Below are 17,165 nucleotides of genomic sequence, written 5' to 3'. Positions count from 1 at the left end.
GAATCCTTACCACTGCTACACCTGGTTATCAGCAGAGCCTTGTCTGGCAGGGAAAGAGTTTATTCAGCCTCGTTTACTGCCTTTTAAAAAACATGGCTGATATGGCTGACTTGCTTAAACAAATGTGTTTTTCTACTGACAATTGAGATATACAAACTAAGGCATAAGGGGATGACAAGCAGATCCAAGAGGCAATCCATAATTTTTGATTAGGACAATAATGAGCGAGTTAGGACAGACTTAGTCAATATAACTATTTGTTCAGCACTTTTGAAATGTACAGTGGCAGAATTCAGAACATGGGCCGTTCTTACAGTATTCTCCCTGTACACCAAGTCAGAACCGTAGGATAAATAAAGGGGGCATATAAGAAGACAATGAAAGCTCTTACAATATTTGATGATGACATTTCTCTAAAACAGGCTATAGGCTACATGTGCACCACCAAGTCAGAACAGTAGGATAAATTATGAGGGGAAAAGGGAGCAAATTATTAGGGTGAGGCACATGGGCTACTAACAGCTTACTACACAACATACACTTAGTATTACTTTGTTAGCTACAGTATGCATAGCTCCATGGCATATTACATAATATATACAGCAGCATGCAATACCTTTTTGGACTCACCTTGTTGTGCTGTGCCCACTTGAATAGGAAGATGGTGCGGCAGTCCTTCTTGTGGGCAAATTGTGTCATCAAACTTTGTCATCAAAGTCTGGCATTCTCTGGATTTTATGGCGCTTTCAAGACAACTGGGAACTCGGGGAAAAAAACAAAGGCGAATCATGACGTCAGTGATCTTCAGGTCGGAGCTCTAGAAAGAGGCTTCAGTTCCCAACTTGCAAATCCGAGTTGGATGACCATTCAAAACGTTTTTTCCCAGTCGGGGCTTGTTTATTTCCGAGTTCCCAGTTGTCTTGAACTCACTGAAGTCTGATATTTCCCAGTTCCTAGTTTCCATTTGTTTTGAGAGCAGCAGAAGTCATGCTGGATTGATAGCATGGCCAATGTTTAATGTTTATACTTTTAAGCTTGGAAAAGAGACCCTTAAACCCAGACTTGGACCACACACCCACTCCACTGTATAGCAGGCTAGTGATTGCTTTGCAACACTTGCAGTTAGCCACTGATTCCTTCTAAACCACTCATTGTTGAATTTGCAATTTACAACTTGTGTAATGTTTATGTCCAAGGGCCTATGAGCACCGTTAGGTTTTATCTATCATTTCTCTTCATATGACAACGATTGAGAAGGATTTTGGACTTGATTCATGAAGATAACGGCTAGCTTGCTAGCTAAGATTTTAAAAGTATGATGTTGACATGATCAGTCCCATCAAAGCTACGGTTGATATAATGTAATTTTATGTTTTATCTGTGGCCAATGACCTTGAGCCTTAGTGGGCTTGAATTTTTGAGCTCTCCCTGTAGATTTTGCAGTGACGTAGTGTCCCCATGAGTGACAGAACGCTGAGCCAATCCTGGCACAACTATTTTATTTTATTTATTTAACCGTTATTTAACTAGGAAAGTCAGTTAAGAACAAATTCTTATTTACAATGACAGCCTACCCTGGCCAAACCCGGACACCGCTGGGCCAATTGTGTACTGCCCTATGGGACTCCCAATCACAGCCAGATGTGATACAGCCTGGATTCAAACCAGGAATTGTAGTGATGCCTCTTGCACTGAGATGCAGTGCCTTAGACCGCTGCGCCACTAGAGAACATTACCAACCCCTACGCTCCGTATTTTCCACTGGCTCCCCCACCACCGCAGAAAGCACTGAGCTAGGCTGAAACACCAATCAGAAAACCGGGCCAGCCCATCTTGATAGGGGGGCCGGCCGTTGCCCACTGGTTAGCGAAACGCTCAAATATGGATGATTATGACAACAYGACAATTATTACAAAGTCATTAAAAAAACTGGCTCATTGGCTCCTGGCCATGTCCATTTTTTAAAGTGTTATATGTATAAATGTTGGGTCCGGCCCTTCTGGCATTTACCAGAATTGTCAGACGGCCAATCCGCCTATGAACGGTAGTTAGAACGTTCATTGAGATATTTAGATAAGTCAGATCCACTTCAAATGAGTTCGTATCGACTACGATAATTTGCGATAGTAATTCCCCGGCCATTTATATCCTCTCATCCTTATCTTCCTCTTTCTCTCTCCCTCTCTTCTGCCCCTCTCTCTCTTGGTCTCCTCCCCCCTTCTCCCCCCCCCCCCCCCTCCATCTCTCCCAGGTTCTCTATTGATCCCCAGTCAGATCCAGAGGCTCTGTTCCGTATCACCCCGGACAGCGGCCTCATCACCACGGCCATGGAGCTGGACCGCGAGCGCGAACAATGGCACAACATCACCGTCATCGCCACGCAGAGAGGTCAGAGGGCACAACTTTGTCATCATTTTCCCGATCACTTGATCTGACCAGGATTAACTCTACACTAGCTATAGTCTACCTTTTCACCCAAGTCATTACACCTATAAACCCTCATAAAATGAAGTCGTAGAGAGCTGAAATACAATACACTCCACTAAGCAGCTTTACTTGATATGTCTTGATGGCTTATATTAGCTACACAGTGCCAGTGGTACTAGCAGTAGCAGCACTGTAGTGCCCCAATGCTTCATTCATGGTGATAGTAGCAGGGCTTATAGCAATGTTAGCACCGGGTGTGAAATTAGGGGGAATCAATGGAGGGCAACCACCTTGGATGGGAGACAACAGATCCTAATTAAACTACCATTTCCACCAGCTAAGAAAAATCCCAAATGAACCCCTTAAAGTCATATCAGTTAGTGGTAACACAGTAGTACCAACAGTAGTGGTTAGTGTGGTGACAGTGCTAGTCTTTATTTAGGCAGTGCTACTGGCCGGTGTGGCAGTGGGTCTTCAGTAGTTGTAATGCTGCTGCCAGAGTTGATTAATGAGCTCCATAGAGTAACCAGACCGTTGGAGGCGGTATCAGTATTGCTAACTGTCTCTTCTCTCAGTGGCCAGAGGCAGCCTCTCTCCTCTGCTCTCATTGCCTGCCACTGCACTAGGAGCTCATTGCCTGCAATGTGGACCTAAGGCTTCCGTCCATAACATGGTGTTACTGCTCAGAGTGTGTGAACACAGTCCAAAGAGACTACCCAAAAATGTGCGTGTGTGTGTGTGTACAGGCCGAAATCTGTGTGTGGACTCATGTGAGCAGTCCAAACTATGAGTCAGTGCCTTCCAAAGTGTGTGTGGGTGTGTGAATGCAGTGTGGACTCCGTCCCAATCCATTTAAACTGTGCCCTGATATAACTGCTTTGCATGACTGCCGGCTCTCCTTACGTGCATATTGTCATTGTTTGATGCTGAAGCTTTGAAAAGTCAGTTTGATGTGGAAAGAGAGCGATGGGGGCCCTAATTCCAACGCTCAATCTTAAAATATAACAATAACACCCAGATTCAGCCAGATTGATAAAACATCCCATGACAAATGCTATGTTTACTTTAGATTCAAACCAAATCTATTGAAGGCAACCATGTAAGCTAGGTCACGAGGACACCCTAGCGGATTGATCAGCAGAGTTGAGATGCGTTGGCCACTCTGCGGTCGTGAAATGCTCTCTGTAGTGACACAGATGTCCCTGGTTCCTCTCCCCCAGACAACCCCAGCCAGGTGTCCAGAGTGGTGGTTACCATAGAAACGCTGGACCTGAATGACAATGCTCCCGAGCTGGACAGAAAATACACAACAGCCATGTGTGACTCATCAGCCACCGGACAGGTCAGTCAGAGAGAGAGAGAGTGGGTGTGTGTGTGTGTGTGCTGGCGTGCATGTGTAAAAAGTCTTTGAATGTTCTTGTCAATTCCTTCGATCATTTAGTCCACGCTTCCGTCTTTCTGCCTATATTTCTGTCTTGCTTTTTCCACATTGCCATGTTGTCTCTGTTCCAGTAATTTGTTGTCTTTGTCTATCTGTTCCTTCTATCTGTGTTTGTGTTTATTCCCGCTTTTGTGTGCCTGTGTCTTTGTTGTTCTGTCTCACGATCTGCGAATCTACAGGAACCGTCTTGCAGGGAAGTAATCCATCAGCCAACTGTTGTACACTGAACAAAAATATAAGCGCAACATGTAAAGTGTTGGTCCCATGTTTCATGAGCTGAAATAAAAGATCCCAGAAATGTTCCATACACACAGAAAACTTATTTCTCTCAAATTTGGGGCACACATTTCTTTACATCCCTGTTAGTGAGCACTTCTCCTTTGCCAAGATAATCCATCCCCCTGACAGGTGTGGCATATCAAGAAACTGATTGAACAGTATGACCATTACACAGGTGCACCTTGTGCTGGGGACCATAAAATGCCACTCTAATGCAGTTTTGTCAGACAACACAGTGCCAGAGATGTCTCAAGTTTTGAGGGAGAGTGCAATTGGCCTGCTGACTGCAAGAATGTCTACCTGAGCTGTTGCCAGATAATGTAATGTTAATTTCTCTACCATAAGCCACCTCCAACGTCATTTTAGAGAATTTGGCAGTACATCCGACCGGCCTCACATCCCCAGACCACGTGTATGGCGTCGTGTGGGCGAACGGTTTGCTGATGTCAACGTTGTGAACATAGTGCCCCATGGTGGSKGTGGGATTATGGTATGGGCAGGCATAAGCTACGGACAACGAACACAACAATGTCAATTTGAATGCACATACCGTGACGAGATCCTGAGGCCCGTTCTCGTGCCATCTATCCGCTGCCATCAAGTCATGTTTCAGCATGATAGTGCACGGCCCCATGTTGCAAGGATCTGTTCACATTTCCTGGGACCTGAAAATGTCCCAGTTCTTCCATGTATCATGCTGCATGAGGAAAATGGTGGTCACACCAGATACTGACTGGTTTTCTGATCCACGCCTCTACCTTTTTTCTAAGGTATCGCTGACCAACAGATGCAAATCTGTATTCCCAGTCATGTGAAATCCATAGATTAGGGCCTAATGAATTTATTTCAATTGACTGATTTCCTTATATGAACTGTAACTCAGTAAAATCTTTGAAATTGTTGCATTTATTTTTGTTCAGTRTATAATGGATCTGAAAATATATGTATATTTTTTATAAAGACATTAAAAGAGAGAAAATAAAGTTTATAATGTATAAACCCTTTCAAAATGAGAGCCATAGCTACTGCATAACTCAGAAACTTTCTAACATCTTATTCCTGGTCTGAATCACTGCACTAGCACTAATGCACTCTAAAGTCCATTAAAGAGGTATGTTGTATTGCCTGTTCTCCACAGGCAGTATTTTAAGAGAGTCCCAATGGTTTAAACTGAGATAATATTCACTAGATCGAATAAGATAATTTATTTTCTAAGTGCATCTCCACAGTCGGGAACCCAGGCTTAGTAGATTGTATACGGAAAGCCAACCCAGTCATTCCCTACTCTGTTATGGCTAGATATACTTTAATTACTTCCTACTTGGTATTAAAGGTTTTATCTAGCAGAGTCTGTTTGTTTTGATTAGGTAAATGCTGAACTCTTGCGCAGGGATGTGGGCGGTAGTTAAAGGAATGCGTTGTTACAAAGTACTCTTTCTCAATCTCTATTATTTTTCTCATATCCTCCTCCTATCTCTTCTACCTCTGCTGCTATCTATCTTYCTCTTTTCTCTTTCTCTTCTTGTCTGTGTGTCTCTCTCTCTCCGACCTCCCCCTCCCCCATCCTCCCTCCCAATCGTTCCTCCTCTGTGTCTGGTCTCACACTCTCTCTTATCTCTTCCATTCAGGTGGTGCAGGTGTTGCGTGCGATTGATAGAGATGAGGGAGGGAACGACAGCGCTGTCTATTTCAGCATCCCTCCAGAGTCCAGCGTTGCCCTCAACTTCAGCATCAGGGACAGTGGAGGTGTGTATAGTCTCTCTCCCTTTCTTTCTCGACGTCTCTCTCTCACACACACGTCCCATCTCGCTCCCCCCTCTCTGTCTGGCCCCCTCTCTCTCACACACACTCCTCTCCCCCCTCTTCTCTCTGTCTCTACCTATCGCCTATACCATCCATCTCACAGCCTCCGTGCCTTCAAATGTTTACATCTTTTATCCTCCTCCCCTTTTGTTTCCCCTGTTGTTTACCTTTGCCTCTACTCTACATCCATCTTTTCCCAATGCTTTCAGACACATCCTCTGAGGGAAGCTGTGGGAATAACATTATATAGTAGAGATTTCTTTCAATTAAATTCAGTTGTGTTACTTGTGTTTTTTTTACCCCTCTAATGTTGTATTTCCCTCTGTCTCGCTCTCTTCCTCCAGGCCCCACCGCCACCCTGTTGCTCTTGTCGCCCCTGCAGCCCCTCTCCCGCTCCTCCTCCTCCTCCCTCACGCTGCACGTCCCCCTGGTACTAAGGGACGGGACATCTGGCCTGACCTCCACCGGGACGGTCACCGTGTCTGTCTGCCCCTGCCTGAGAGGAGGGGCCCGGGCTGGGGAGAAGGAGAGGCAGGAGAGGCAGACGGAGGGAGACTGGGAGTGGGAGAGAGAGACTGTGTGTGTCCCCCAGCAGTCCACCTCTCCTTCCCCTGGGCTTAGCACCGCCGCCCTGCTGGCCATCCTGGCCTGTGTTGCTACTCTGCTGGGTAAATATACTCAATCCTGGTCTCAGAGACCCAGATCCACAGGGTGTGCACTGCAGGCTTTCATTACAACACACTAGCACACCTTATCCAACCAATCAAGACTTGATGATTAGTTGGTTAGTTACTTTACTGGGAAACACAAACCTAATTTACATCAAATTGGATTGGAATTTTACTGGGAATGACCTCCTGAATGCCTACGTCGTTCCAATTCCAATGTGACTGGGGTAGTACAGTACACATTGTATCTATGTCTGACTGGCTGTGGCTCTAAGTCAATTACTGATTTTAGCATGCAGGGCAGAGATATGCTATACCAACACTCTAATCTGCCCCTTCCAGTGTTTGTTTACTCTCTCTCTCCCTCCCCACCTCCCACCCCCAGCGGTCAGTGCCTTGTCCCTGTCCCTCCGTCGTCAGAAGCGGGACTCTCTGTCCCCCCTGGAGGAGGACGATGTGCGGGAGAACATCATCACCTACGACGACGAGGGTGGGGGTGAGGCCGACACGGCCGCCTTCGACATTGCAGCGCTCCAGAGCGCCCCCCACAGCTCACGCAGGGTATACCGCACCCTGGACAGCAGGAACATGTGAGTGTGTGTTTCATTGAAAGCTGTACTGGGAAGAAACACAGGCAGACAAAACTCCAGTCCTCAAGAGTTCTCAGGAGTCTCGCTAAGACTGTATTGATCCATTTAGATCAGTTATTGCCTCAAAACGAATAACCCTCTTATCTAAAAACATGGTCTATTGTGCTGAGTGATATATGTCTATGTTATGTTATCCCTCAATGGTATTTGTTTCTGTGTAAAGCTGCTGTAACATGCTATAACATGTAGTCTAGCCTTGTCACACCCTATCTTCTATCCCCCAGACGCTACTCCCAGCACGTCCAGGACAAAGCCCAGTCTTACAGCTGGGCCCAGAACCCAACTCTGGACCCGGCCTACTCCGGCCCTGGAGGGCCCATGTACGGCCGCCTCTGCTACAGCAGCCATACCCTACCTGTTCTCCGACGTACTCCAGGGAGCCAGTTTGAGCCGGGCCTGGCTGAGCTGGCCTACCGCTTCCCTGGGGGCCAGCCGGACCACTCGTTGGTCATCCAGAATCAGGGGGCCATGGTGGGGGCCCTGGAGCCAGGGGCCATGTACATAGGCCCGGCTGAAATGAGCAGCAGAGAGAGCAGAGACGGAACAGGCCCACAGAGCGGGGTTAGCACCTCAGATGGAGGGACACCGCGGACCAATGACAGCCAGGAGAGAGGCGGCGGGGGAGCTATGAGCAACTGTACCGAGAACAGCAGTGAGCAGCAGAGCCAAAGTCAGGACTCAGTGGACTTGGTAAGAGACACACTGTATATCACAATCAGTGAATAGATGTTATCATTTGGTATGCTTATTGCACTGCTGATTGAACATGATTCTGAGGGGAGATTATGATGAATGTTTTTATTTATTTTTTTATTTTGATTTAAGAAGCTTTCTGTCCTTCTGTCCTTTTTTAACATTTTGTCTCTTGATTTTCTCCTCCTTCTTCATCCTCCTCTCACAGTGCACTACTAGCTCTTTCTAGTGCTCAATTAACCTCTGCTGCTTCTCTTACCTTCTCAACTCTGTTCTCTCGTCTGTCTATTCTTCCTCTGTCTCTCTGCCTTTCGCTTTCTTCCTTCACGGCATCTCCTTTCTCTCCCTCATCTCCCTTATCTCCCTGTTTCTTTCTTTTGGCCTTTTACTTACGCTCCGGCTATCTGCTTTAATTATTTCTCCAATTCATCTCTCCGTTCGTTCCCTTACAATTCTCTCTCCTCTCAACCGCAATATCACATCTTGTTATCCTTTATCTTCTACTTCCACTTAACAGCGCTGTTCCCTTGCCCTGCCCCTGTCCCTGACTGACCCTCCTCCCCGTCCCCTGCAGGTCCAGTCTGAGACCCTCCCCCGGGAGAGGGAGCACAGCCTGGTCCTGACCCGCTCTGGCTCCGTCGTTGGCCAGGGAGGTGCCTGGGTGTGTGACTCGGCCACCCTGCCCATGGCGGGCYGCAGAGCCTCCCGCGCAGGCCTCTCCCCCAAACGCACCGGCTCCGGCTTAGCTGAAGGAGGTTCCTCTGGTGGTGGAGGTGGAGGCCCTGGGGCGAACGGCCCAGTCAGCAAGTCTCAGCAGTCAGCCGCCCGCAACTACACCAGTGTCCTGCAGGGGGAGGCAGCGGGACAGAGGCAGGACTACCCTGGGAGCCTGGGGAGGGGAGGGCTGGAGATTGGCAGCAACTTTGTGGTGGCCAGGCCGGACAGGGAGGGCGGAGGGATATCTCTGACTGGCACTTCTTGCGGGGGGATGTACCCAGAAGGGTTCATGGCTGACTGGCGGGACAGGGTGGGTATTGGGGCATACATTTTAGGAAGAAGGGATATGACCCCCCAGATGCTGCCCTTCCCAGGGCAGGCCAGGGGCGCATATGGGGGCATCATGGGGTATGGGGCAGGGTGGGTCCCAGGGATAGAGGCGGGGAGAGGGGGTCCAGTACCAGGTGGTCACTCCTTGGCCCTCAGGGTGGGTGAATTCCTCCGCCTTCGTCTGGCTCAGGTCACCTTTGACCCCTCGCAGCCTCCCTATGATTCAGTGCAGGTGTACGGGCTGGAGGGCACAGGGTCACGTGCAGGCTCCCTCAGCTCACTGGAGAGTGAGGGAGAAAAGGATGCAGAGAAGGAGGAGTGGGGAGGAGGACTGGAGGAGTGGGGTCCGCAATTTCAGGAGCTAGCCAAGCTGTTCCGAGATAGGGAGGAAGAAAAACAAGAGGAGAAGGATGGGGAGGGAGGGGTAGAGAACAACAAAAAAGAGGCTGAAAAAGAGGAGGGGCAGAAAGAGGAGCAGTCTGGAGATGAGGGGAAAGACAGAGAGGGTGAAGAAAAAAAGGAGAGAGAATGAGGGAAGGGTGGAAGAATGATTAAAAGGCAAGCAGAGTTAGAATAATGGGAAGAGAAGTTAAAGGAGAGCGAGATGAAGAGGGAGAGTAATAAAAAGAGACAGATAAAAATGAGCCCAGGGAAGCAAGGGCAGGGGAGGGAGTGATTGATGTAATTTAAAGCAATAAGTGGTGAAAGGCTGATATGTGTGAGCACAGATACTGAGACAATGTGCATGATGTTTCGCCACTAAGCAGCAACAATTTGTTAAGTGGTCTGGACAAAGGGAAACAACCTAAACATCCAAGACAGGATTTTCATTCAGCTCTACATCTATAGAAAGAGGAGAGAGGGAGTGAGCGAATGTGTTTCTTTGTTTGCGTGTGTGTGGGATGAGGGTGTGTATGTGAGAGAGAGAAATTGGAAACAAATACTTTTTTGGGGGGGGTGATGTGCAAGCAAGACAAAACATTCAACAAGGAAGTATGGAAAATTAGGGTACCACACAGAGGAGAAAGGGATATAAGATGAACAAGACAGAGGGATAGAGAAGAAAGACAAAGAAGGAGAGAGAGAGAGGAAGCGAGATGATTGTGCAGAAGCTGTTGCATTTACACCATCCGCAGAGGCAAAAAAGTGAATAATTCAACTCACTACTTCATTCCAAATAAAAACGATTAATCATTTAAATCTCTGAAAAAGTCGTATCACCGGAAAATACACATTGTGAGAAGAAAAAAAGGGATATGATATTCCCAGGCTTAGCTGAGTGTTGTTGTGTTTACAAACACAGGCTAGACATTTTTTAACATGTTTATTTTCTTTGTGAAGCTTGCATTCAATTGCCACACTCTATTGCACAGAAAAGCTACCATTCCCCCTGTCATAAGGGGATTTATGGCTGAATTAAGATGAAATTGTCAACCCTGTTACAGGCAACTCTGTTACAGTCAACCCTGTTACGATCAAACGTGTTACTTTATTTGGAACTTAATAGGCACTTACTATAGTTTTATTGAGATGGGAAAACATGTTTTTTATTAAGATGAAAAAAAATCTCTAATTAGGTGGAATCAAAGTTTATTATGACCAAGTTCCACTTCTCAAAAGGCACCGAAATGATGGAATGACCCACACACCCACACACACTAAAGACTAATTTGTGTTATCAGGCATTGATTGTATAATAAATCACTAAAGCAAAAGTATTAACAAGATGCATTGAATCTATGTATGAATCTAATAAATCTCTTCTAAATCGATTATTTTACTGTATGTAGGGAGGAGAGGAGAGACATGACTATTTTTTATGCAAAACCTCCGTCTATTCAATCAACATGTCTTGAGGACCAAGTCTGCATGATTTGAGAACAATCTCAACCAATCTCAACCACCTATTCACACTCTGAAAACTCTTAACCGTCCAATCCATAACTTCCATTTATCAGTGAAGAGTGTCAGAATGAAAACCAGCAGACCCAGCGAACAGAAACAACTGGGCCCCGTCCGTAATGGTCAAAGGTTAGAGGTCAATTTAAGAATGAGCTGGGTTTTCAGCTGGAATGCACTTTTATACTGTGTGGCGTTCAATACTAGACAATGAATAATGTCAGATAAAGTTTTTTTTTTTTTTTAAGAAGATGTCTATGGACAATAACTACTGTTCTACTGTATGTACATGCATTTGTAAATATCAGTGAATACCATTGTTAAAAGAGAAGATAATTGTTCAAAAAATGTAAGTGGAAAAACTGTCACGTTTGAACAGAGCACTGTTGGGACAACTTAGACCTGGCCTAGATTCATATTTCAACCAGACTGGACTTGATTTACCTGACCTAAACTAAACTAGCACAATGTACTTTACATTAGGACAGACCAGAATATTGTGTGCCTAACACAACATTATTGTGGAAAAGCCAAGTATTTAAATATGTCTTTAACCTGGCAAAAAGTGTTGTACAGAACATGCGCACTCGATTACTTGTGAGGTACTCTTCTTCATCAGCCATGTATCTGACTAGAACTAGAAGCCTGGCATGCAAGGTTATGTGAGGTAGCTTTCTAAGCCAGCATTTCGATTAATTCAGTTTCCATTGAAAACCATTTAACTGTACCATGAAAACTGCCCTGTGCTGTATTCTATTCTCCAATGCAATTGTCACAACCCATCTGGTGAATTGACTGGAGCTGTAATGGAACTGACCCCAAAGAATACATATATAGCTATTGCTCAGTGTTCCCGTAAAATGTTCCACATTTTACAGGGACACGAGGCAGCATATAGAGACTCCTGTCAGCTCAGACTTTATGTGCCATGCCCAAAAGTTGTGCACTGTTAACTTAACATTGGCTCAGATTGTGACAAACCCCTAGTGAAAAGAGAAAGTCTACACAATCACAATAAGAGTCCACAATCACACTGTGTCACTGTGTAAGGTCCTGTTGAAATACTTTTAAAAACTCACCCTTCCTCTCTCCATTCCTTGGAGTTATCACTGATTTGACAAGTCAAAGCTATGAAAGGGAACCCTTCCTTTCACCTATCAAATTGTGTTAGATCAGTTTTGAATGTACTCAAATCGGGCCAAAGACTTGACTGGACCCTGCCAGGACTACTGTAGTAGTGCACAATCTCTGGGGGGGGGGGAGCGGGACCCTGGAGAACGCATGGTCTGACCAGGTCAAACTCCAGCCCTGATATGGCTAGCCTCCATAGTATTGTATAGTCTCGACACCATAGTGGAGGCTATAGAGCAGGGTTATTCAACTCTTACCCTACGAGGTCCGGAACCTGCTGGTTTTCTGTTCTATCTGATAATGAATTGCCCAGGTCTACATTAGTCCCTGATTAGAGGGGAACAATGAAAAACACAGTGGAACTCTGGCTTAGAGGTCCAGAGTTGAGTTTGAGGACTATAGAGTTTAGCCATATCAGGGCTAGTCAAGCCCTATTCACAGGGAATAACCACATACACCTGTAAAACACCCTCACATACGCTGTGGAATATGTTATGTAGTTCACACCTATAAATATAGATAATGTAATATATGTGTGTGTCGTAATTATAAACTGATTGGTGCATCATCTACTGTGGAATAATGACTTATGTCCCCCGAAACATGGTTAGGCAGCGCCGATTGGCTCTTGGTGTTTTGCTTGTGCTGATTGGTCTAAATCAGAGTGATGCTCCAGCTGATTGATCTGTAGATGGCGAGGCCTTGGCTTGTAGTGCCGCCGTCACTTAACTACTTGATTGAACTGATTATGTCACCTCCGGAGGAAAGGAATCCAAACACCAAATTGGTCCAATCAAAGGCATGATTAGTTGAATCAGTCGCTTCCTGTCGCGGGGGCACTCCAGGACCGGGGTTTCCCATTCCTGGTCAACCCCCCCCCCCACTTTAGTCAGAGAGGAAAGTGAGATTGTCAGGAGATTTATCAAACCATTTACCCACGCAATTAAATGCAAATGAAAATACACTGCATTTAATGGCAGGTCCTGACATGCTTTACATGTAGTGTTTCAGGGGTGTGTGGTTATATTCTGTGTGTGTTCTGGAGGGTAGAAGGTCATGAACTTGGAACGCCACCAGACGACCCCAGGTTCAGTCTCCCTTTGGGACTTCATCACTCCTGCACGATGTTGATCAAATTCCAAGATGGCGTGATGAATAAAGTAAATGTATTTATTATGTTGTATTTTTCCTTTTATTTTTTGTAAATTTGAATAAAAAATAATATGTTTTAAAGAGATGTCACACTTGGCAGGTGGTCTTTTCTTATTCGTGTCTCCAATGAAACAATCTCACTAATCAATTGTGTGTTAACTTTGAATGTTGTGTGTGTGTGTATGCGTACACGTAGGTTTGCGGGTGGGTTACCCACGTAAAACAAATACTACAGCTTGCTATAGAATACTATAGTACTTACTATATAATTCTATATAATTATGTAGTAAACTGTATTATACTGTAGAATCTTATACTCCACACTAGTATTGCTTGATCATGTAGTGCTTAAAATATACTTTTGCACACTGTACTATCCCTTGAGAAGTTTGTAGTATACTGGAGAATACTACACACTGTAGTAGTATCCCTCGATTGTGTAGTGCTTACTATAGAACTTTGTACTATACACTGTAATTTATTTTATTTAACCTTTATTTTAACAGGGGAGACATATTGTAACCTATATGCTAGGAGTCAGGAAGCAGGTTCAGAAGGTGAGTTTAATAATGACAATAAGCAGATAAACAAAACAGAAGAAGCGTACCGAACGTGATCAAAACCAATACTGCCGGAAGACGGAAGCTACAGGGATAAATAAAGGGGAAGTAATCAAGGTAATGATGAAGTCCAGTTGTGCATAATGATGGGGAGCAGGTGTGCGTAATGATGGTTGCCAGGTGTGCGTTATCTGGGTTGCCAGGACTGGTGGTTAGTAGACTGGCAATGTCGAGCGCCAGAGAGAGGGAACGGGAGTAGGTGTGACAGAACCCCCCCCCCCTCATGCACAGCTCTAGCCACAGGACGACGCCGGCCAGGAGGACGGCCCCGAGGGCGAGGATCGGGCCGGTTGGCGGAAATGGAAATCCTGGACAATGTTGGGGTCCAGGATGTCGGCCGCCGGAACCCAACATCGCTCCTCTGGGCTGTACCCCTCCCAGTCCACCAGGTACTGAAGCCGAGTCTCCAGTAGAGACCTGATGGCATAGGCAGGGGACCCATCGATGTCCAGGGGAGGTGGAGGGGTGGAACGGGGGACGGCATCAGCAAGGGGGCCAGGAACCACCGTCCTGAAAAGGGAAACATGAAAAGAGGGTGAGATCTGATAGTTGGTGGGGAGTTGTAAATGGTAAGTTTTTTTGGTACCCTTCCATGATTGTAGTATGCTATAGTATTTGTTGCGGATTATTACATGTTTAGTATTATTAGTATATATTATTATTATTATTATATTATTATATTATTAGTATTAGTATATTTATGTTTTAATACTTATTTTCCACCATAATTTGCAAATAAATTCATAAAAAATCCTACAATGTGATTTTCTGGATTTTTTTTCTAATTTTGTCTGTCATAGTTGAAGTGTACCTATGATGAAAATTACAGGCCTCTCTCATCTTTTTAAGTGGGAGAACTTGCACAATTGGTGGCTGACTAAATACTTTTTTGCCCCACTGTATGTCACGCCCTGACCTTAGAGAGCCTTTTTATGTCTCTATTTGGTTTGGTCAGGGTGTGATTTGGGGTGGGCATTCTATGTTTTTGTTTTCTATGATTTTGTATTTCTATGTTTTGGCCGGGTATGGTTCTCAATCAGGGACAGCTGTCTATCGTTGTCTCTGATTGGGAACCATACTTAGGTAGCCCTTTTCCCTCCTTTCAGTGTGGGAAGTTAACTTTGTTTGTGGCAGATAGCCCTTAAGCTTCACGATTGTTTTGTATTGTTTATTGTTTTTTGTCGGCGTCATCCTAATAAAAAGGAATATGTATGCTGACCACGCTGTGCTTTGGTCCAGTTCTTTCAACAGCCGTGACAACATAGCTCACTTTCAAAGGAATTTGTTGCTTTTTAAAGGTCGTCGCTCTTTAAGTGTTATTTCTTACATTATTTTCTCAGAATGTTTCTGGTATTATTACTTACTGCCGGAAATAACTTTTGGACATTAGATCAGAGGTCACTCACCAGAAATTTGACTTCCTGGACCTGGATCCTTTGCTTGGACTTCGAGGCAGCCCCCGTCACCGGGGGTACTACACCAAAACGTTGAAGCCGGAAAAGAAGGAAGAGAAGTGGGGTCCTAGTCAGACTCAGATGGCGAGCAAACCATTCACTACTTCCTAGTATATTACTCGCTAATGTTCAGTCCCTGGACTACAAAATAGATGAGCTCTGGGCGAGGATCTCCTTTCAGAGGGACATAAGGGACTGTAACAAACCATTTTTTATGGAATCATGGCTCTCTCGGGATATATTGTACACGTCCATACAGCCAGTGAGGCTCTCATTCATCACATGGACAGGAAGAAAGAACTCTCTAGGAAAAACAGAGATGGAGAGGTATGTCTCATGATTAACAACTCATGGTGTGATTATGGTAACGTACAGGAACTTAAGTCATTTTGTTCTCCTGACCTGGAATACCTCCCCATCAAATGCTTACCGAAATATAATTTTCTTCGGTTATAGACGGGTCAGCTGACAACGTCACAAAATCAATGCACATGTTTCATTGAGGCAGAAGTCCGTGTATTGCTGTGATTCCAGTTGGTCAGATAGCTAGCAACAATGAAAAGAAGCTGCTATGAGGGGAATCGTACGTGGCTAGTTTCTGCTATTTTTATTTTGTTCTTGATACCATGTTGTTTTAAGGTGTTTTGAGTGACACATCTATGCTAATATGGCTAATATTCCCTAGCTAGCACTAGCAAACCAGCAGTTGTAACTATGTATTTGAGAGACAACACAAGCTCATTGTGCAAATGTATTGTCAACGTTGTCAGCAATCTAAGCCAACCCCGTCTGTTTTGCCCCATAGTTGCGCACATGTCGGTTTTGTTGATAAACAACCAACCTGTCTATTGCCATTGCCGTGTATGTTCTGCCCCAAACTGACACCGCGATGGCTCTCAAGGAACTACACTGGACTTTGTGCAAACTGGAAACGGCATATCCTGAGGCCAAATTCATTGTAGCTGGTGACTTAAATAAAGGAAATCTGAGGAAAACTCTCCTGAAATTCTATCAACACATCTCATGTGCTACACGCGGAGAGAACACGGTTGACCATTGTTACTATCCCTTCCGGGACAGCTACAAGGCCCTCCCCACTCTTCCTTCAGCTAACCAGACAACGCCTCCGTCCTGCTCCTCCCCGCCAATAAGCAGAAACTTAAGCACAAAGCAATTGTGGTAAGGACAGTTCAACGTTGGTCTGACCAATTGGAATTTATGCTTCAAGACTGCTTTAATCATGCGGACTGGGAAATGTTCYATGTTGCCTCTGGAAATAGTGTTGACGTGTACACTGGCTCTGGCAAACCACTGGCAAACCACTGGCTCTGGCAAACCACACTGGCAAACCACCGCATTTAACCACGGCAAGGTGACTGATAACATGGACGTGCACAAACCAGCTATGACCTCCGTAAGGCAATTAGAGACAAAACAACAGTACAGAGACAAAGTGGAGTCGCAATTCAATGGCTCAGACATGAGACGCATGTGGCAGGGATGCCAGAATATCACGGATTATAAAGGGAAAGCCAACCACGCMGTGGACACCGACACCTCACTCCCAGTCAAGCTAAACACCTACACCTGCTTCGAGGAAAACAATATGGAGCAGCTAACGTGGGCCTCCGCCGCTCACTAGGACTGTGTGCTCCCGATCTCTGTGGCCGCCATAAGGCATTCAAGCGTGTTAACCCTCTCAAGGCCTCTCAAACCGATCGCATCCCAAGCTGTGTCCTCAGAACATGTGCAGATTAGCTGGCTGGAGTGTTTATTGACAAATTCAATCTCTCTCTATCTCACTCAAGATGTCCGCCATTGTTCCTGTACCCAAGAAAGCAAAGGTATTTAAACTAAATTACTATCACCATGTAGCACTCACTTCTGTCATCATGAAGTGC

At 45.3% G+C, this 17,165-nt stretch overlaps 1 protein-coding gene across 2 annotated transcripts in view; it reads left to right on the top strand.

Moving 5' to 3' along the window:
* The window catches only part of LOC111979283 (uncharacterized), a 136,508-nt gene extending 123,228 nt beyond the window's left edge, over positions 1-13,280 (top strand). Inside the window, exons 8-14 of one of the 2 annotated variants that reach the window (XM_024009714.3) lie at positions 2,252-2,388; positions 3,648-3,769; positions 5,776-5,893; positions 6,295-6,618; positions 7,004-7,208; positions 7,493-7,958; positions 8,536-13,280. In XM_024009714.3, coding sequence (XP_023865482.1) covers positions 2,252-2,388; positions 3,648-3,769; positions 5,776-5,893; positions 6,295-6,618; positions 7,004-7,208; positions 7,493-7,958; positions 8,536-9,540 — 2,377 coding nt within the window. In that variant the 3' untranslated portion in view covers positions 9,541-13,280. Of the gene's footprint in view, positions 1-2,251; positions 2,389-3,647; positions 3,770-5,775; positions 5,894-6,294; positions 6,619-7,003; positions 7,209-7,462; positions 7,959-8,535 lie in introns of both variants that reach the window. The other variant, XM_024009713.3, reaches the window with a different exon arrangement.
* Positions 13,281-17,165: the final 3,885 nt, after the last annotated feature.

The sequence above is a fragment of the Salvelinus sp. IW2-2015 genome, linkage group LG19 (assembly GCF_002910315.2).
Source record: "Salvelinus sp. IW2-2015 linkage group LG19, ASM291031v2, whole genome shotgun sequence".
NCBI lineage: Eukaryota > Metazoa > Chordata > Actinopteri > Salmoniformes > Salmonidae > Salvelinus > Salvelinus sp. IW2-2015.
This window is presented reverse-complemented; position numbering and strand designations above follow the sequence as displayed.